The following is a 22,573-nucleotide window of genomic DNA, read 5'->3' on the forward strand; positions in this document are numbered from 1 at the left end:
GCCAGCTTACTAAGTATAATATATTGAAGACATCTATTACTACTCAAAAATTCACTTCATGGAAAAGGTACAACTATATTTATTGAATATAAATCTTTAAATATAAAGTAAGAAAAACTACATTCAAATAAACTAAACATAACTCTTTAACATCACATAGCTCTTTCTAAACATAACATAAGAGAAGAAACATCCTCTAACCAAAGCAAAGATATAACTAACTAAAAACAGAAACACCCACTTCCTTCTAGCTGAGATAACAGGAAGTGACCCAACTTCCCACAGGAAGTGACACAGCCAAGAGGAAAATACTGTTTACCTTTCTATTTGTTTACATTTTCCCAACAATTTCCAGGGCTCGAAAAACCGCCCGTCCGCCAGTCCTCGGCGGTCAAAAATTCCCCGCGGACAACGAATTTCTCGAATCCGACGTCCGCGCGGACGGTCATTTTCTCGTAATGTTGCAATTATGAACATCTACCTAAATGGAAAACCTCTTTCAGATTTCTGTGCAGAAACTCTGTAAATCATTGGCTTGATTGTGGAACTGGCAAACGTCATATTCGATTCATTAGAAAAACGCAGTACCTTCGGATAAATTGACATTCCAGATAACTTGACCTTTGTCATTTAAATTATTTCATAAAAGAAATAAATTATTTCATAAAATAATTACTAGGTTTTGCTATTTGTAACCTAGTATTTCTCTTATTACTGTATAATGTAATCCTAGTAACTACTAATTCATTGTGCAATTTATATAAACGTTTGTAATAAATAAGAGAAAATTATATTTTTATTAATTTAGAAGCGACGGGTTAGTTTCAAAGGAGGACGGGTACATTGATTGACAAGCCGTCCTCGGGGACGGGTAAAATTTCTGAGTTTTTTCGAGCCCTGGTAATTTCAAAACCTTGTAGAAATGTGTAGCAATAATTTCTAAAATAACGATTGAAAAATAATTTGATTTGAAATAAAATCGTTACAAATAAGCCATGTCAAAAAATGGTTATCTAAATGAGCGATTCTTTACTCACGATTCGTAATAATATCGTGCTAAAATATCGAAGTTTTAAAAACCGGGCGGATATGTGCAGCAATAACTGTTGAAGAAAGGATCTAAAGTCATTTAGATTTTCCATGAAGTTTGCACAAATAAAGCGTTTCATAACTTTCAGAAATCGCTATTTCAGAAACTACTTGAAAATGGGTAGCGATAACTACCGAAAAGTCATTGGAATCGGCACATACGAAAAGCGTCAAAAGTGGTAATTAAAATTCGTAAATCGTAATAATCATGTATTAAAAATATTGGAATTTTTAAAACTGTGCTGAAATCCGCAGCGTTAACCATCGAAAAACTACATTGATTGAGATTGGGTGCGTCAAAAACTTAAAAGTGTAAATTTAAATTACCGAATTTTTTTTATTATTTTTCAAAAACAAATATTTATTTTTTTTCATTTCGTTCAGATTGCGGCCGCGGGCCGCACATCGAGGATTGGCGGGCCGCAGGTTGAGCACCCCTAGCTTAGAAACATATTTTAAGATTAACTTCACCCAGACACTTTCACTTAAAATTTTACATCATTGGAAAATTACACATTCAGTTTAAATTTTTACTTTTAGATTTGAGGAAAATATTTTAATACAGTAGAGTCCGATTATCCGATCACGATTAACTTGGATAACCGAAAAACTCAGTTAAATCGAAGAATATAAAAAAGGAAAAAGTAGGTATAAATGTAATATATTTAACAAATACAAAATTTATAAGAGTACACGACATACAATTCATATTATAATTAAAAAGTTTACTTAAAAAGCATACTTCACAAGAATTAAAGAGTTTTTACTTAAAAAAGTCCTTTATCTTATTTTGGATTACATTATTTTGGGCTTTTCTGCAACAATGTTTCGCCATCTTTTTTTAGGGATAAGAGGAAGGCTGGTGTTGCCATTTCTTCTTGTTCTATATATTCAATAAGGCTTTCAATAGTTTTTATATGTTGATTTTCATCATCACTGCCTTCATCTTCGCTAAATGAATTTTCATTTTTGACGATATTAACGATCAGTTTATTAGATCAAGTTATCCGATTTTATTTTCCTGAGTGTTTGGAAGATAAAATTCAGATTTTTTTCCGGCAGTAGTTTTAAAAATAAGCTAGAACAAAAAAAATCCTTGAAATAATTGATAGCTCGGTTAAAGCCAACAATCGGATAATTGGGGCTCGGATAATCGGGACTCTACTGAATTTATTTCTGATGCCAATATGAATTAATTTTAAACATTTAGATACTCACAGGATGAGCATGGCAGACTCTTGCAATGTCCTCAGAGGAAGCACCGTATTCCATAGCCAAAACTGCTTCATTGATAATTTCACCAGCTCCCTGATAAATTCATTTGTAGCAAATATAAGATTATGCATTTAAAAACTATAAAGAGTATTTATAGAATAACCATACGATCAAATAATAACAATTATTTTTTAAAGGCAATTATCATGGACTTGAGTATTAATTAATGCAGCCCCACTTACGACTTTCACTCAAAAGTATAATAAAACAAGAAATTTTAGAAATTTATTAATAATCGTAAACAGAAATATCGAAACAAAAATAAACAAAACAGATTTAAAATTTATGACATATTTCATTTAAAATTGATGAAAAAATTAAAATTTGAAATTATAATATATGAAATTACAATATATCAAATTACATTAAAATTTTTCTTAATAATCCATATTAAAAAAAAATTTTTTTTAAATACTATATTAGAGTTACAGAGAAAACAGTCATTTCATGCAAAACTGCGAAACAACTTTTTATTTCTCAAAAAGATTGATGAAATTAAAAATTAATGAATAAATTTATTTTTTAAAAAAATGCAACAATAAATTATTCTAAAATAAATATTTCCAAAATTTTATAAAATTTCATGAGCAATAAAAGAGCAGAAACTGCTTTTCAAATAATGGAGTTTTTTAATGACCTAGTTAATAAAAATTTCAATAGTAAAGTTAAAAATAAAATGACATTTTGCACTGCATGCTTAAATTTAAAAAAGAAATTATAGCAATTACCCAACAAATTAAATGAGCTCCTAAAACCCTATCTGTTTCTTTATCAGATAAAACTTTAATAAAACCATCAGTTTCAGCATTTGTTTTGGCTCGGCTATTTGCTGTCATTGCAAACTTTCCAACTTTATATTGAACACCCTAAAAAAAAAAATTCTTAATTATATACAGTAGACTTCACTACATAATTGGATCATTTCTTAAAAGCAAATTTATATTAATTCATTTCAGCTTTATTTTTTTTTTCTTCTCTAGACAGCAGCATAACAATGAATACATCATCTTTAGCGCAACAGCCCAGGGTAAACCCCTGCCTTCTTTAAGATTCTTTTCCATCCAAACCTGCTCTCAACAACAGTTCTCTGGTTTTTACTGTTCCGTACCAGTAAGTCTTCATCTACAGAATCAGACCATCCGAGTTTGAGTCATCCCCTGGATAAGACCTTCTCTAAGATTCTCTTCCATCCTGACCTATTCTCAGCTACAGTTCTCTAGTATTTACTGTTCCGTTCCAGTAAATCCTCATCTACAGAATCAGATCATTTGAGTATGGGTCATCCCCAGGATAAGATCTTCTCCAAGATTCTCTTCCATCCTGACCTATTCTCAGCAACAGTTCTCTAGTATTTACTGTTCCGTACCAGTAAGTCCTCATCTACAGAATCAGATCATCTGAGTTTGGGTCATCCCTTGGAACGATTCCCAGATGACCTAGCCATAAAAATTCCTCTAGATGTCTAATCATCCCATGACCGTGTTAGATGGCCAGCCCATTTCAATCTTTGAATTTTGATATATTTGGTAATGCTATGTTCTTTATGTCAGCGATAAAGTTCATGGTTGAATCTGGTCAACACCGAAAGTACTTATGGATTTTTCTTCTGGATCTGATAAGCATTTTCTTAAGGATCTGATAAGCACTTTATATAGTAGTGTCTTGGTACTAAATCTAAGGCCACTAGACCTCAATCTATGCAGCCCAAAAACAAAACAGCAGTTGACTGCAATAATTCTTATTTAGACCTATCTCATTTTAAGTGTTAACCTCTCTACCCAGGTATATGTAACTGCCAACTTTATTAAATTCATACCATCCAGTTTCTAGGGAGAGAAATGTAAAACCTCTCAGTACATAACATAAGTTTAGTTTTCTTTTGAATAATTATAAAGTTTGCTCTCGTCGCCTCTATCTAAGTTTAAAAAGGTATATCAAAGCATTCTAAAAATGATATCGAAGTCATCTGCAAAAGCGAGAATTTGAGTAGTAACAAAGAATATATCTAGATCTATAATGATGTAAGGTAAAGCAGGTTAGATAAAAATAAATACACATTTACAAACAAAATGCAGAAAAAAATTACTTCTTTTTTAAGTTCCTCTTCATTTTTACCGACCCAAGAAACTTCAGGATGAGTGTAGATGACACTTGGAACACAATTATAGTCAATATGTACAGCACCACCAGCAATTCCTTCAACACACACAATTCCTACAGGATACACGAGAAATAAATAAGTTCATTTAATAATTATTTTGTATACATGGTTTTAAAAAAGTTACAAAATTAATCTGCTAAATGAGTAAATCATAAATAATAATAATAACACATTTCAACACATTAACATTATTTTTTTTTTCCCATAATACAAATACAGGTTGAAGTCACTAAGAAATCTCTCCATAAAGAACAGTGTCTTGGAAGCTCTCTTTGAAATTTCGTTTGAAAATGCAAAAATACAGATAAAAGTTATAGCTACATATCCACATATTTTGTAATTAGTGTATCAACCATAAAATAATAATGAATTTAAAATTCTCTTAAAACAAAGAGATCAAAATTTGAAAACAAAAAATATTTCATTAAAAAGTATAAAGAAAGAGCTACAATATATTTTATGTATATTTTAATAATTTTTATCTAAGCATAAAAAATGAATTAATTTGAGGCATGAAAAAAAATTGCAGAAGGTCAGAACAGTAATAGCTGTTATAATAGCCAAAACAAAACTGGAAAAAAAAACATACGACTACATTAAATAAAATTTAAAAAAAATTTAGCTTTGACATGTCTACAGTATCACCTCTCTAGCCCACCAATATTATTATTAAACAAATGCCAGACATTGACTATTAGGTCATTAAGCTTCTAGCTCTCCAGTACTTCTTAACAATACAATCAAAGTCTTTTAGTGCAGAGCACGTGCCCAAATGAGCAACAGTCATGGCTTGTCCGGAGTTACATAAAAGACAATCTGATGAAGTAGTCAGCTTGAGGCGAAATAGATGAGAACGTAGACAATCATGTCTGGTCAAAAGTCTAAACATGGCTACCGCAGTAGCAGAGGGAGAATCTGGAACAGTGAGTTCCACAGATGCCAAACAATGAAATGACTGTTTGAAGATTCTTTTTATGTCAAGTTTAGCGGAATGGAAGGACAGATCTCTACACGATCTCTGAAGAATGTAAGTTCCTTTTTTGGCCAAAAAGTCGGCCATTTAGTTTCTTCGAAGACCACAACGGAATGGGATTCATTGAAATACAACACTTCCCACAATCCTCTTCAGGAGTTCCCCACAGCTAGCCAACCAATATTGACTGTATAGATTTTTATCCTTCAATGAGGAACATTTAAAAATATATCCCTCTTCCAAGATTTGTTACTCATTTACGATTTCCAAATGGGGAAGTGCAGTTTAGAAAAAGTTTATAATTAAATTAACGTTGAAATGTATTTTAAAATCAGTTTTTCAAAGCATTTTATAAATTTCTTGAATGTATACATTTAATAAATAAATTTAAAAAAATTATCCCGGAGAGCAGCGTAAACTTAAATGTGAGTGTGGGAACATGAGCTTGGTTGTGACATTTGACGGAATGAGAAATGTATATTCAAAATCATGATGTATTTGCTCCAACAAGAAAATCCTGCACAAGGACATACTAAATAGATAGATAGATTAATAGATACTTTCTTTCCTTTCACAAGCGGATACCTACCTAGGTTAGTAAAGCCCTTACCCGTATAATCCACGTCTGGCCACTATTCCAGCCAACCTCAACCCCGGGAACGTGCTTGAGTAGTGGCAATTATTTAAAATTAGATTAATAGATACTAAATAAAATAAGTATTAAAGCTACAAACTCATTTAAAACTGCAGTCCTAGATATTTTTACAGTCAAAAAGCAAAGAATAAGCACATGCCAACTTACCCTCGTCTTCCGCTTTATGAGCAAGCATAGGTCCAGGAATACAATCCCCAATTGCATAGATACTGAATAAAATAATAATTATTAAAGCTAAGAACTTAATTTCGGGAAAAATAATTATTGACATTTCATTATTTTTCAAATTTTAAAAATAATATAATTGTACTTTTTTACTATCTTACAAATCACATTGATCTTAAAACCAAGTTCAATCATACATGCTAAGTCCTTAAGTTTACATAAATTAATCAAAAGAAATAGTATTAGTGTTTATAGCTATAATTTATAGATTCTAATTATTAATCACAAAATTGCTTTGAAAAAAAAAACTTAAATTTTGTTAAAACAAGAGCAACGATTAAACATTAAGTTAATATTAAAACAAGCAACTTTAAATCTCATTTAAACAGTATCTATTTAAAACGATCAAATGTGCACAAATTAAAAATATTTACACAATGAATTATGTTTGCATCAATAATCAGATTTTTATACATTGAGACGTTAATTAAAATAGTGCTAAATAAAGCAGACAATTCAGATATTCATATAGGCCCTAGAGCAGTGATTCTCAACAACTGTGCCGCGGCACTTTTGTGTGCCGCCAAATTCTTAAGATGTGCCGCCAAATATTAGAAATGATACAATAAAAATTATAATGCTTTTTTTTATTACGAGTAAAGTTTAAATTAAAGAAAAGTGTATATATATAAANAAATAATTAATCCCTTAATAAACGTGCTTTTGAAGTACATATTATTTTATTTCACATTCAAAATTATTATCACAAACTATTTAACACAGGGTATTATAGTTAAGAAAACAACTTTTAAACTAATTTTTTTCATTGTGTGCCGTCAAATTTCGAAATCGTTAAAAGTGTGCCGCCACAAAAAAAGGTTGAGAATCACTGCCCTAGAGCATATTTTCTCTGAATTGACAATTTTTTTTCTTCCATTAAACATATTTGGATTTTTATTTGCTGGAAAATGGAAGTATCTTACAGCATAAAAAATAATGTCACAATAATTTAGACGCAAGTAGTAAGTCAGGGGTCTGTCTAGGTTTTTCTGAGAGATACCTATTTCGTGAAAATTTAGACATAATTTGTGAAAAATTAAAAATTATATTAAAAAATCAACACAAAAATATGGATTTATCGTTTCTTAAGGGATAAAAAAATAAAATTTTAAGAAAAAGTACTTTATGAAACTATCGTTTTTCCTAAAATTGAATTTGTGAAACTACTGTTTTTCCTAAAGTTGAATTTGTGAAGGTACCGTTAAACGGTAGTAAATTCGGCCTGGACAGACCCCTGTAAGGGAACTTTAATTTCAAAAATGTTTCATCCATTTTGCACCTGTTAATAAAATGCACTTAATTAAAGAATTTATTAGTCTTAAAAAACGTTTTATATATTATTTAATACAATAAAAAAAATCAAATAATTTGGGATCGATACAAAAATAACATCCTCCTAAACTACATTATTTAAACTTGCAAAATTAACACTTCAAAACAATCAGTGGAATAGCAATGATGAAAAGTATTTTTAAAAATAATAATTTTTTAAGTTAATTAACTAATCAGGCATTCGCTTAGCATTCTACCCTTTGCCAAATGCGAAAAAATCTTAAATTTTGTGTATAAAATTGTGCTTTGATAGTATTTGGGAGTGATTTTTCCCAGTGGGAAAAAAAAATATGGATTTAACTCGATTCTTAAAATTATGTCAAAATGAATTTTTTTTAAACAAATCAGTATTTTTTATTTGATTACAGTAATTTTGTGCCGCATAACCAATTAGAATTGGGTCTAAATAATATAAGCCTGAAACAAACTACCGTAAAATACAGATTAAACCAAATTAAATAATTCAATGGGGAAAAAAGTACTTATAAAAAATTTTAAGATTTGCATTTGGCGAAGACTTTCGAAAATTGGCAAATACTTTTGATATTCGGCTAATTTAATTTCTAATAATTTGAAATTCTTAGCGTGAGCCCAGCTAATAATTTAGAAACTACTAATATTAAATGATATTTCAGATTGCAGTAAAACAATATATTATATATCATAATAAATGAGAAACTTAATACATAAAAGATATGATCATGCTTCAATGAAAGAATTGTATAAATTTGTTTCTATTGTATAAATTTGTTTTTTTGTTTAAAAATTTTTCATATAATTTCTTTATTAGTAGTAAGGAAAAGAAACAAGTTTGAAACACATTTAAAAATAATCGAAGTGATAAATCTCTTTAAGTTCAGTATCTTAATTTTTAACAACAAAATAATAGTGATATAAGTAGATTTACTTTGGTACATCTGTTTGGAATCGATTATTAACTTTTATTCTTCCTCGTTCATCTTTCTTCACTCCAACTTCCTCAAGACCCAAATTTTCAGTGTAGGGCCTGCGACCAACGCACACTAAAAGAACATCACATTCCAACTACAAGGGAGCAAAATATTTTTTTTTTTTAAATTTATAACATTTATTGCATTAAATCAGTAGATTTAATTTTTTTTTAAATAAAAATTCTCTCTCTTTCATTTACTTGGGGAAATTGTGAGTCTAACTCAAAATCCTGAATATTTCTTAATTAAAATCATTAAAGACACATTTCAAAAAAGTAATGTCTTTATAAATTTAAATCATTGATATTTTCAAAACATGAAATTCTATATAAATTATACGAAATGTAATTTAAATGAACAATCAAGGGTGATTGTGGGCCCAACTCAAAAATCCTGAAAATTTCTTGAGTTTAAATCATTCAAAAAATTAATATCTTTCTAAATTTAAATCATTGAAATTTTCAAAACATGATATTCTAAATGAATAATATGCAGCATAATTTAGATCAATAATTATGTTTGCTTTTATCTCTAATCACATTTATTATTCTGCCAGAAAAAAATATTTACAAATGAAAGAGATGTGAAAAACAAATTGTAGTTAAAATATTTTTAAATAAAATATACAAGAATTTTTATATCTAAATATGATCGATGATTTCATGAAATTTCTGGACTTCGGATTTTCGGACCGCAGTTAGCGAGAAATCTGTACATCCAGATTTTTTTCAGAGCACAATCACCCCTGAATAATTGAGTTTACTTTTATCTCTGATCACATTTATCATTCAGCCAGAAAAAAATATTCACTAATTAAAAAGATGCCAAGTATAAATTCTAATATTTTTAAATAAAATATACAAGAATTTTTATACATAAATATGATCGACGATTTCTTGAGACTGAGGCTATATTGTGAAGGATTGGAAACTACAACAGTATCAAATTATGGTTTCAACTACTTTTCTAAAAAATTGTAGCTGCATAAATTAAACAAATTATCCTAATTTAAGAAAATAAAAATTTGTAGAAATTTCTTAGCCTTACCTCTTCTTTTTTGTTAGGATCTTTTGCCGATTCAATAGAAACTGAAATTTTGTCCCCATTCTTCGAAGCACCGGTAACTTTTGTATCCAGTTTAAACTTGAGACCTTGCTTTGTGAGGATTCTTTGAAAGTTTTTAGCTATGTCTAAATCTATACCAATACCTCCAATGTTTGATAAAAATTCTACTGCTATAACTTCAGCACCTAGTCTACTCCAAACTGAGCCCTAAGATAATAGAGAGTAATATTACCAAATAAAACAAAAATAAATTTTATCTTTTTTTATATAAAGGCAGTATCTTTACCAGTTCCAATCCGATGACACCAGCTCCTATCAACACAAGTTTCTCAGGAACTTTTTCAAGAGATAAAGCACCTGTTGATGAGACAATTTGTTTTTCATCTACCTAAAAAAAAATCACAGAAACTACAAACTTTAGAATGTGATGACAATAAAATTTTAGAAGGTCATAAAATTACAAAAATAGGTTAATGAACAGTTGAAGGTAGACAGAAGAGATTAGTTACACTTTCTTAAAAGTGGCATTTTACATCAAACAGTTCATTTGTATTGTTTCCAGATAAGTTCTTTACAGGTTGATGGAATTTCCACAGCACAAAATTGAACACAGAAACATTTTATTGCCTACGTGAAAATCCAGTTTTTCAGTAAAACATTAACTAAAAATATTCTCCCGAAGAATTGGAAAATGTAATTTATCAGTACTGTTCAAAGCTTTACAATTTAAATAAACATATAAAATGCATAACCCGTATAATAACATACGTAAATAAACATATAAAATTTATAATTATTTCACTGCAAAAAGTTCAAAATACATAATAATAATTTATGCATTAATTATCAAATTCTGATGCATCAGGAATTTCATTTGCAGGGATGCAAACTGTTCCGATTTGGACAAAAGATTTTAAATAGAGGTAGAAAATTAGACATTAAATTTTACAGACTTCTAATTAGTTCTGAAAACACTTCAAAGACCTTACCATGACATAAACGAAACTAAATGGTGTTTCATGGATCTCTGTACTAAAGAATATAGAAAAGAGTTCAGCTTTTTGAATACATAACTAACATAGGAACTGCTCGGTACGGTACGCCATACCAAAAATACAACCTACAGGATGAGTAACATGCTCAAATTTAGCAGAGCATATGTACTAAGATCCAGAATATGTGCACAAGTAGTAAAGTGACAGTCGGAGGTACGTCAACTGTGAACCAGTTGTTGGACAACTCAACATGTATGGTTAGGTACGGTGATCCCGTCAACCGCTATTTTATTCTTTCTTTCTTCATTAAAATGTGTTATCAGGTTCAATTAACATGGATGATATAAATGTATTCTCAAAGAAATATCTTAATAGTACAGTACTGTTTATCAATAGTGTAAAAATACAGAACAGACCAACAATAAGTAAAAAGAGAAAACTTTTCTTCTTCATCCCAACGCTTCCCCAATCCCAGTAGTAGTTAATAGGAGAGAGTGCCAACCAGTTTTAAAAAACTCTGCTGTTGTGCTCCTAAATATAGTTTTCTCCTTCATACACTGCGACTGCAGCACATAACCTTGAAGGATTGGTTTACATTATGTCAATGGAAGCTAGACTTCTTCCCCTATGTATATTCTTTGTCCGTACTATATGATTCTAAAGATATATCACAAACTGGAATGGTTGAAAAAACAGAGAAGCAAACATCATAAATTGAATGCTAAAATCACAAATGTTGCAATTAGTTGGAAAAAATATGTTACATCTCAATTTCAATAAATCTAAAAGAAGTTACAATAAAGGTAAAAACAAAAAAACAATGACCAAGGAAGAAAATATATGACCATCACAAGATTCAAATAAAATAAATTTTTGTTGAATTTTAACTAAGGCATTCATTAAAAAAATATTTTTTAAACTAAATGAAGGTTGATAAACCAGGACCACATTGATGATACAGTGAACAAGCAAGCAAGTTTAAAAATAATAATAAGTGAGAAATTTAACAACACTCAAGAAAACTGAAAAATCAGTATTTCTTACTTCAAGTCCAGGAAATGGGGTAACTTCTGAACCTGTCGCAATCAAAATATTCTTACATTTAATTACATCAGTGGATCCATCATCTTTAATAGCAGTGACTTCATTTTTACCAGTAATTTTACCATGGCCATTATAATGAGTAATCTAAACATACAAAAAAGAGAAAATATATAAATAATCACTGGATAGATAATCAGCAAAATCACTTACAAATAATCAGCAAAAATGAAAATTTTGTTTAACTAAAAGCTGCAGAACACTACAGAAGAAAGATTTTATTAAAAATGTTTAATTTTTATAGAGCTCTATATTGATTCATTCCACAGCGATAAGTTTGGTAAAAAACCAAAAAACTTGGAGATAGAAATCAAAAAATTTTATACGCAAAAACACTCTTTAAATATTTAAAAATATACCTGAAATTTGAGCAAGAAAAAGTATTGTTGTTGTTGTTAATTTACGTAGCACTAGAGCTGCACAATGGGCTATTGGCGACGGTCTGGGAAACATCCCGGAGGATGATCCGAAGACATGCCATCACAATTTTGATCCTCTGCGGAGGGGATGGCACCCCCGCTTCGGTAGCCCCGACGACCTACGCGCGAAGTCGAGCACTTTACGGTAGCACAGTTTAACGAGGACCAATACCAAGAAAAAGTATATAGGAAGCCTTTTTCCACAGAATGATGTTGCCAACGTTAATAAAACGTTGATGTTAATAAAAATATCCATGCAAGATTTTATTTGTTTAACTTATGTGCAGATGAATCTCAATACGTAATTTTTAAATCACCTGAATACAAATTTAAATAATCGTGTGAATATGAATCTCGTTTTGTTTTTAAATTAAATTAATATGGATTTCGATGTCTGAATCGAAATCCACAATCGTGTTTGAATTGGTAGTAAAAAGCTTAAAAATATTTTTAAAAATTTTGTGCATTGGGAAAAAAACTCTTTTTAAATAGGCAGGTTTTTTAGCAATAGTAAAAAATTTTCCACGGTGGTGGCAAATTTTCAGAGAATGACGTCTGCATGTAAATGTATATCATACAGGTCTGCATATCCATTAACAAAAGCTACTCAAAGTAAGACATTTTTCATACGAAACCATCACAGGAATATATATAAGTATTTCAAAATGTCACCACAACCTTATAGAATGAATAAACATCATGGAAAACTTTGACAGTTAAAAATTTTTAATGTACATAATTTATTCAAAAAGAAAATGTGAATTACTTGCCAATAAATACAGATAAAATACCTGCATGACATAATAAACAATGAATTACTTTATTCTGCTTAAAGAGATGAGCTATTCCTCCAGTCAACTGTTTAACAGCAGTACTTTTTTGTTCCATCATTTTACTTAGATTCAAGGAAACACCCTCACCTATAATTAAAATAAACCAAACATATAACAGATAGTCTTGCGATATTTTTTTTAAACATAAATTCAATTTTTTATCAAAGTAATTGATAATATTGAATTTATTTACATTGTTGTGTAATGAATTCTCAATAACATAAATAAGTTTTCACAGATTTTATGATTAAGTAATTTAATGAATGAAATTTCAAAAAGAAAACGTTAAGAGATAAAAAGATGAAAAATATTTATGGAAGTTTGAAAAATACAAATAAACAGTGTTTAAAAGTTTAAAGTTAAATTAAATATATAATTATTAAATTTCAATTTCTGAAAAAATTCCTGAATATTATATGGGGAACTTAAAAGTTCTAATACCAGCCTCTATTGATAAGACAGGTATCATGACAGAATACAGTCTTTGAAACTATCACATATAAATCTCTATTTCACAGCAAAAATTTCTTCTGCATTTTCAATAGCTTAAAAATCAATAGCTTTTAAGAATTTCCCAAAGAATTTTTTTTTAGGTGATTGTGAGCCCAAGTCAAAATTCCCAGAAATTTCTTGAGTTAAAAAACAGTTTAAATTGAAAAATTAGAAAAAAAATTTAAGCAAGTTTTTTTTCTCCTTTTTCTCAATATTTCTTGGTTTACTTAATATATATTTAAAATTCCACACATGCCTATACCATTTACATATACCTATGATGACCTGGAGAAGTAATTAAAATTTACAAATATGTCCTTTCTCGAGTTTATAATAACTATTTACTGATAAAAAATGAATATTAATCATGAATATAAGCTTATAAAGTATCTGTCTCTCTCTTACAAACAAATAAACTGTGCTTTTAAGTTCCACCTTGAATGAATATTAATCATGAATATAAGCTTATAAAGTATCTGGCTCTCTCTTACAAACAAATAAACTGTGCTTTTAAGTTCCACCTTTGAAAATTTGATTTTCGGAAACTTCTGCAATCAATGATTTTTTTAAACGTCTGGACCTTCGATCTCCGGAAACTTCCGGATCACTGCTAGAGAAAAATCCGGATTTTTTCCGGAGCACAATCGGCCCTGATTTATAAAACTATCACCTTCTATAATGTTTTAGAAAATAAACTTTCAATTTCCACTTCTCAAACGCACAAAAATAAAGTACAAGAAAAATTAACAAGCGAAATAGTTTTCTGCAAAAACTTTAAAGTTTTCTTAATTTTGATCTTTGCTTATTCTATATGACAACAACTATAAAAAATTAAATACTTTAACGTTAAATTTATTGTGTAACATGAAAGTTTATTTTTTGCGATTTCACAAAAACAAATAGATTTTCTTACAATCAATGCCTCTATTTTTGAAGTCATGAAGTGCTGCATGGTACAAATGTGAATTGTGAAGTAAAGCTTTTGATGGAATACAGCCTACATTCAAACAAGTTCCTCCTAGAGTAGCATTTTTTTCAACACATGCTGTCTGAAAATTTTAAAATAATGTTTTTAGCTCGAGAATAAAATAGAAATATATGCTATTTTATAATGTAAACAACCTAAACTAAATGCTGTTGTAATAAAACTAACTATTATTTATTGAAAACAATATGCTTATGCTAAATTTGAGAAAAAAAGAAATAAAAAGCCTTTTTTGATAACATGCGTTTCACAATGAGCAAAATAAATTTTTGTGAATAATTTGAAAAAAATACTTAAATAACTTTAATGAAAAATTTTTGTAAATAATTTGAAAATGAATATTTGTATCTTTAAAAATATATTCTATAAGAAAAATTGTAAAATGGCCAAAATTTTACAAAATGTAAATTATGTAAATGTTATTGGTTTAATTAGAATAAAAACTAGAATTATCTACATTATGCAAAACTTAAAACAAAATATTGAGTTAAACGCATATTAGTTACTATCCATTACCAATACAAATAACAAATCCTGCTCTAAAGCTGTTCAAATGGTTAAAATAAGTCAGACAAAAAGTGAAAAAAGGACATTATGATCTTAAGATATCTATCTACGAAAAGAAAACAAACCTCTTAACAATATCATTGTAATATGAAATCAAACTTTTCGCAAAAGTGAATACAATATAAATATATATAGTAACGAAACTAAGAGCATTAGCTTTTCAGAACAGAGCAGTGAACACTGTTCATCAAAAAATTTCTCAAGCTATAATTCAAGATTCTCCTCAAGCAAGAATGTTAAAGATTTTTTTCCCTCATCTTTAGAAAAGAAAAAAAAAAAAAGAATAGTTAGTTTTTAGTTGAGAATTTAGATTTTCTTATTAAAGGAGTTATTAACTAAGTTTTGAAATAAAATTATTTAAGAACTAGTGCCATATTTCTATAATTAAGGACACTACAATATACAAAACATTATAATGAATATAAAAGAATATTTAGATACTAGATATTTTAAACACAAAAATACAGTCAATTCAATAGCATATACACATTGCCTTCCATGATTTAAGAAAATACAAAAAAAAGAGAAAATTGAGCCTAAAGTTCATTAAATGTAATAAATTAGAAGAATATAAAATCTCTACTAAAAATATAGTACATTGCAAACACCCACAAAAATATTGCAAGTAAATGCTTAATATAGTGAAAATGATTCTTTTATTTATAATTAGACCTTTTTAATAGCATTAATATAAGACAGAATCTTACCCAAATCATGGCATAAATTCCAATACAAAAAAAAAAAAAGCTAAAATCTCAAAAAGAAAAAGCATAGCTAGATAGAATTTCAAGCTGATTTTGTCAGGAGATATAATCTGTTATGAGCAAAATATAAGTAATATATTTTAAACCAACATTAATCTTAACATTTTATAGATAGTATCAAATGCTAAACTACAGATAAAGCAGATTATACGCTCCTAGAATATTGGAAATTTAATCTACCCACACAAATATAATAGAATAAACAATTCGTTATTAAACATAAACTAGTATTCGTTACCAGAAAATTATTTAATATTTAACAAACCTTCAGGCCTAGCTGAGAAGCTTTAATTGCAGCTACATAACCACCAGGGCCAGAACCAATTACAACTAAATCAAATTCACCTTATGAGAAAGGAGAAACATTATTATACAAACAATCACAAAGAAAAACATAATAAATTCTGATAGAAGATAGTATCAAGTAGGGATGTAACGAATATTCGGCCACTATTCGGTATTCGGCCTTTTTGTCGAATATTCGGCCGAATAATGAAGTTATTCGGCTGAATATGAATATTATTAGATATTTGGCTGAATAAATTCATAATAATAAAGAAAGATATTTTTTTAAATGTGCTTTTAAATATATTTAATCATGAATATTGCAGAATTACATTTCACTGCATTAATTATTAGAAAATCTAACATTTACTCAATTTAAGTTGTATAATACATAAGTGTATTTAATAATGTTACATAAATAAAAACGTTTTCTTGTTGCAAAGTTATCATCATATATATTTAAACAAGCATTGGAATCTTTCACATTAAAATACAAAAACATATAGTTTGTTAAATAGAAGTGTGAATACTATCTGAAATATAGAAAGTTTAAAAAAGCAAATTTGTTAATATTTATTTCATTTTTAATTTAAAATTTGAAAATTACTTAAATTACAATCAAGAGAGAAATATTTAAAAAGTAAGTATTCGGCCTAAAATTTGGCCGAATATTCGGTATTCGGCCCCATCACTATTCGTTGCATCACTAGCATCTTTTAAACAAACAGTTGCATCTTTTAAACAACAAAAATATTGACATTTTTTATAGGGAAATAGAATATTCACACACAAACATTATTAAGTGTAATAATATAACTTAGCAACAAATTACAGAAGATTTCTTTCATTAAATTTCATTACTAACAGTAGTAACAATAGTTAATATGCCTATAGATATACAATTAAATATTTGGACAAAACATAATGAAGTGCTTGAAAAATTTTATACCAGTAAATTAACTATTTAGGAATAGCTAAAACTTTTGAGAAAACACAGAGTAAAATGTGCCTTTTGGGACCATCAGTCTTTCGGGCATTAAAAATAGAAGAAGCAAAATAAACAAACTTTTTCCAGTTATTGTACATTAAAAAAAATAGTTACAGGTAAGATTCTTCAATATTTCCTCATGGGCTAAAAGATCCAAATACTTTTTAATGAAATGTAAAACTTAATTTTCAAAAAATTACATCATTTACAGTTAAAAAAATCACTTAACAAAGGTTACCATAATAAAATGAAATTTTAAATTTTTATACAGTTAAATCAATAAAATTAAGCCTTATATATGTAAAGCATTACAAGTAACAAAACATTCAAAACCAAATATTGTTAAACAATGGTTTTTAAATTAATCAACTAGTCTAGCTAGCACTTACTAGTTTGTTTGCAAGCTAAAAAAAGGACTTTAAAAAAATCAGCGTCAGCAGCATGACAAATTAGGAGATATATAAGAATTAAAAACTAAAACTAATAATGTTAAATAATTTAAAAATAAAGTTGGTGTTGAAAAATTTAATTGATGTTGGTGGCTAAGCATAAAAGACATTTTTGAAATGATTAGGTATGCATTGTGTTTTAATTATTTGAAATTTCTATGAAAATATTTTGATCATTAACGCTAAAAATTTCAAACAGAAATTTTTTTTATTAATGTCCTATTATACGCAGGGAAGGAGGCTTCAAAAATTTAAAATGGTTTATTTAGATAATTTTTTCCCTGAAAGATATTTCAAAAATCTGAAATCTACATTACCCTTGAGTGCTAGTTAACACATTTTAAAAAATTTAATATCATATTTGTAGGTACAATACAAGGTTCGTGATTCTCTTTATTTTTCAACTAAAAAAAAAAGTAGATTATCTTATTTTTTTAAAACGTTCTTTAAGAATATTTACATAGAATTAATTACATTTCGCAACAGCCAGTTGTAGACCAGAAGATCATGAAGATAAGGGCTCTGCAAATTTGTGATCAAAGTTATGTTTGAGGCAATAGGATCTGAATTACCTGAAATCCTTATTCCAGACCAGCTAGTACCCATTGATCTGAAGCTGGTGGGGAAGTGAGCCACAACTAAGTATCGTACCCTAGATCTTCAGAATGACAGTTCAGTACTTGAACAACTGAGCCATATTGAAAAATCTAAACATCCCAATGTTTACCTAACATTATTAGTCTATTAAGGACCTACATAGAAAATGATATTGGCCCATTACTGAAAGTCATTCTAGAACGAATATTGAAAAATCTAGACATCCGAATGTTTACCTAACATTATATATCTATAAAGGACCTACATAGAAAATGATATTGGCCCATTACTGAAAGTCATTCTAGGACGAATATTGAAAAATCTTGACATCCCAATGTTTACCCAACATTATAAGTCTCGAGACTTATATGTAACAGATATCTGTTACAATCCAATTAAATACTAAAAAGGAAGCAATACCTGCATCACTAGAAAAACATCTTCTTTGTAATTCTTTTAGAAGAGTTAGTCTGTAATATGAAACACTAGCATTCTAAAAAGAAAAAAATTAATAATTAAGAAACATCATTTGAGTGTTCCAGGAATAAGTGAATGTTTTACTAAAACGTTAATTTACATGCTACATACTGGAATTGCTTTACATAAAAATTTTGCTTAAAAACAAATCTTTCACTTTTTAAGGTCCTCAGCAAGCTTTAATTTACATATTGCAGTCTACTTAGCTTATTAATAAATCTGATTCATTAAAATAATGAAGACAAAGGTCTTCCTTAAAAAATTTTAATAATCATAAAAAATAGTTCTCATTACAACTTAAAATAGCATACATTTAAGAAAAGAATATATATTCAATATGGATGTTCCCTGAAATCGGGAAGTCAGATCTGCTGACTCTGGTTTTCAGAGAACAGCCTATAAAACATTTAATGCATGTTTAATTTTGATCATTGAATTTCTGCAATGGGTATTCATAAAAAATATTTAAGATAGCTCTGACCAATGTACACTAAAATATTAAAACTTGTTACAGCTCAAAAAAAAATTTAACTGGTCGTAAGAATAAGCTGCACTCAAAAACTTTAAAGATTTTGAGCACACAGCACCTTTTTTTTAACCAAAAAAAATATATATATATATTCTTTACTATTTTCATCATGCAAGAACGTCATAGTTTAGTTTTCTATGGACTACAGAAATGGTCATCCATGCTTTATAGAATTGGAGACTGTTCATAAATGATTTAATGAAGTAAGGAGGGTGGGGGTTCTTGGAATTATGAGGGGATAGGAAAAGAACAGAGATGCCAACTTGCTCCGGACAACAAATAAATACTTTGAAGTGGTAGTTTATCAATTGTGATTCTTGGTTTAATAAATTCAATTTAGTAGAGTTTTTTCCACCACTATTTCTAAATAATTCATAGTCTTATATAATTCACCACTTTAAAGCAGTTATGTCATGTTATACCTTTTAAAAAGCAAGCAAAAATAGGAAAATATTTGCAAAATTAAGTTTGCAGTTATTTACCGTTTTTTTTAATTATTTTGGCGTGTCCGGAGCAGATGGTATCCCTGAAAGATTTCCATATCTTGATCTGAAGCAGAATAATAGTCAGGTCTTGCCGAATTCTGGGCAGAAGCCAGGGAGAAAAATAAAAAAAATATCACAAAAAGGAACCCAACTTGAAAGGTGTTTACTTGCAACCACCCTCACGCAAACTTCTACTTTAAAAAAAAAGATTTGGAAGTTTAAAATATATTTGAATTTGACTATTTGGTAACTATAGTTGGCATACAGAAATTACCCGGAAGGAATAACAGAGGTGTGTAACACTTTGATTAAAATAAAAATATTTAATATCAGCAGATTAAACAGTTTTAAATTGTTTCATATTTTTTACAGAAAGAAGTTCACATCTAATATTATTAAGCCCACAAATGTCATTAAAGAATGTAATTAGAAGTTAAAAATATAATTTCATATATGAACTATTGCATGCCTTTTGTTTCTGAAACGCTAACATATTTTTCTATAATATCATCTTAACTGTGACATTTTTGGATACTAAAATATATCTTTGCATGTTTATAAATAAAGAGAGATATTAAAGAAAAACATCAATAAACATCCATTTAATTTAGAGGATCCCACCAGTCTATATCAAAAAGTGCACATCCAGAGTTAAATGGAAATATTTTTGCAAATATGGCTTAAGTTACCTTAAATCCTCAATGAAATGTCTAACAATATATCACATAACAGAATTTTTTACCTCTGGAATTGTTAACAAATTGCATGCTTTCTTACTTTCAGTGGATAGTAAGGAAGTATTAGTATTTTGTCTGAGACAACACAGAAAATTTCCTAACAGCTATATATGATGAGCTACTGCGGCTCAGAAAATAAAGTGGTCATCACCCAATGAGGCGACTGAAGTTCAAATCTCAACCATGGCTTGTCAATATGAATTCTGTCCTACTAAATACAATGTTGACATACAATATACTCAGTGGTAGACAGATTATGGATCAAAAACCCCTAGCCATCTGATTAACAGTGTGTAGTCTTCTCCATGTAATGCAAATGCAAGTTATTTTCATTAAGAAGTCCAAAAAAGCTAGTTTATCCCATTGCTTTATTCAGGACTTCCCTAATACTTCAGGTTTGGTTAAAAACTACAAGATTATGGAGAACATAGATAGCCATAAACTTAAAATTAGGTCTGCTGTTCAACGCTGTTAATAATAAAAATAATTTCAAAGATAAAATTTAATAAATGATAAACTTTTAGAAGATTTCCGTATTATGATCTGGAGACAGGATAATCACCAAGTGTTGGCTACTTCTGTGCTGCGGTTCGTAAGAACTAAATTGAAAAAAAAACACAGATGGGAGGCTCAACTCAAAGGGTATAACTTGTAGCCACCTCCAAGCAAACATCTTCATAAATTAAAAAAAAATAGAAATTTAAAACCTATTTGACTTCTCGACAATTTTAGTGGGGAGCATGAGCTGCCATTATTCTGCCATGATCTATGGCAGAATTATGCCTAGTCTTGGCAACTTCCGGACAGCGGCCCATAAAAATTTTTTTAAAAAAACATCACAGAAACGGACCAACTCGTACCCAACACTGGGTAAACCTCTACATGTTTCTTTCATTTTTCCCTTTAAAATCAATTTGGGACCTAGGCAATTGCAGTTCGCCTGATAGATGATACAGAAAGATCCCCCATTATAGTTTGCAGAGTACGGAAACATTCCCAATTTAAATACTGTCTAGCAAACAAGAGATTAAACCCGACCTAACTTAAAGCAATCTCACTGAGAGTTCATTGCTAGAGAATTTTCATTAAGTTAGAGCAAAATGTCACAAATCTCAAACAGCACAGTCTTTTTTAGGTAGTGTAGCTTCTAATTCTCTTCAGATAACGTTTTTTTTTTTTTTTTACAGGATTTTATAAAATTTGAAACAAGAAGTTCATATTTTTATTTTAAAACATAATAGTTAAAAAAAATAAACACGTAAAGAAAGTAAACGTTAAGAGAATTATGAACATGAAAACTAGCTTTTCCCAAAATATCTTTGGTTATATTCTTGACATTAGCAGTGAAGAATAAAACAGTCACTAAGCTAATAAAATTCATTTAAAAAGTTCGAGAACGAACCAATTCCGAAGGTTAGATAGCTGCTAATTAAAATTGAGTTTGTTCAAAAGTACACATTCTAGACTGCACAAGAAAACATTCAGAATAAAGGTACAAGAAACCGTTCAGAATAAAGACACAAAAATGTAAAGGCACGATTAAGTGAATAATTGAAAGATACTTCAATTCCGGAATTCTCACAGAAGAGAAATCAAGGATTAAGTAGCAGAGAAAAAGAAACTGAGAAAACCAGCAAATATCGTAAGGAACTCAAGCATTTCTACAAAAACTTCAAACATAGAAATTTAAAAAGTAATTATTTCATGAAATAATAAGACTAACCCTGTAAATTGGAACAAATTTTGTACACAGGCCGGCCTGCATTTTACAAGTAGTTTAACAAACCAATTTACAGTAAAAAATAAGCAGACAAACGTGAAGGACGAGTTGATCCGATATGTTGCCAAATTGAGAAGTTTTTATAAAATAAGACAAATAATCGAGTTTGTAGCAAATAAAAAGTTAAGTGATACAGCATCGAAACTTTTCAACTTTTCAGTTGTTAACGTCTGCTAAGGAAAGTTTAATTTTTAAGCATATTACGAACGAACTTTTTGAAGCAGCTTCATTAGGAAAATTTTAGTAAACACTCAATATTTGTTGTTTTATAACATCATATATGTTATTTGACTTTTCATTAATAAACAGTTTGCTCATTTTGATTATTTTGAAGTTGATTGGCCGAATATATGAAACTATAAGAA

The 22,573-nt window shown here is 28.9% G+C and overlaps 1 protein-coding gene across 1 annotated transcript in view; it reads right to left on the bottom strand.

Moving 5' to 3' along the window:
- LOC107457298 (dihydrolipoyl dehydrogenase, mitochondrial) overlaps window positions 1-22,568 on the bottom strand; it is a 27,146-nt gene extending 4,578 nt beyond the window's left edge. Inside the window, exons 1-13 of the mRNA XM_043044592.2 lie at window positions 22,152-22,568; window positions 18,621-18,693; window positions 16,147-16,226; window positions 14,479-14,614; window positions 13,060-13,160; window positions 11,765-11,908; window positions 10,012-10,113; window positions 9,708-9,932; window positions 8,618-8,754; window positions 6,301-6,362; window positions 4,451-4,578; window positions 3,093-3,230; window positions 2,308-2,397 (exon numbers count right to left, since the gene is read on the bottom strand). Coding sequence (XP_042900526.1) covers window positions 2,308-2,397; window positions 3,093-3,230; window positions 4,451-4,578; window positions 6,301-6,362; window positions 8,618-8,754; window positions 9,708-9,932; window positions 10,012-10,113; window positions 11,765-11,908; window positions 13,060-13,160; window positions 14,479-14,614; window positions 16,147-16,226; window positions 18,621-18,693; window positions 22,152-22,193 — 1,458 coding nt within the window. The 5' untranslated portion in view covers window positions 22,194-22,568. The remainder of the gene's footprint in view (window positions 1-2,307; window positions 2,398-3,092; window positions 3,231-4,450; window positions 4,579-6,300; window positions 6,363-8,617; window positions 8,755-9,707; window positions 9,933-10,011; window positions 10,114-11,764; window positions 11,909-13,059; window positions 13,161-14,478; window positions 14,615-16,146; window positions 16,227-18,620; window positions 18,694-22,151) is intronic.
- Between the last annotated feature and the right edge of the window lie 5 nt (window positions 22,569-22,573).

Source organism: Parasteatoda tepidariorum, chromosome 9 (genome assembly GCF_043381705.1).
Source record: "Parasteatoda tepidariorum isolate YZ-2023 chromosome 9, CAS_Ptep_4.0, whole genome shotgun sequence".
NCBI classification, from domain to species: Eukaryota; Metazoa; Arthropoda; class Arachnida; order Araneae; family Theridiidae; genus Parasteatoda; species Parasteatoda tepidariorum.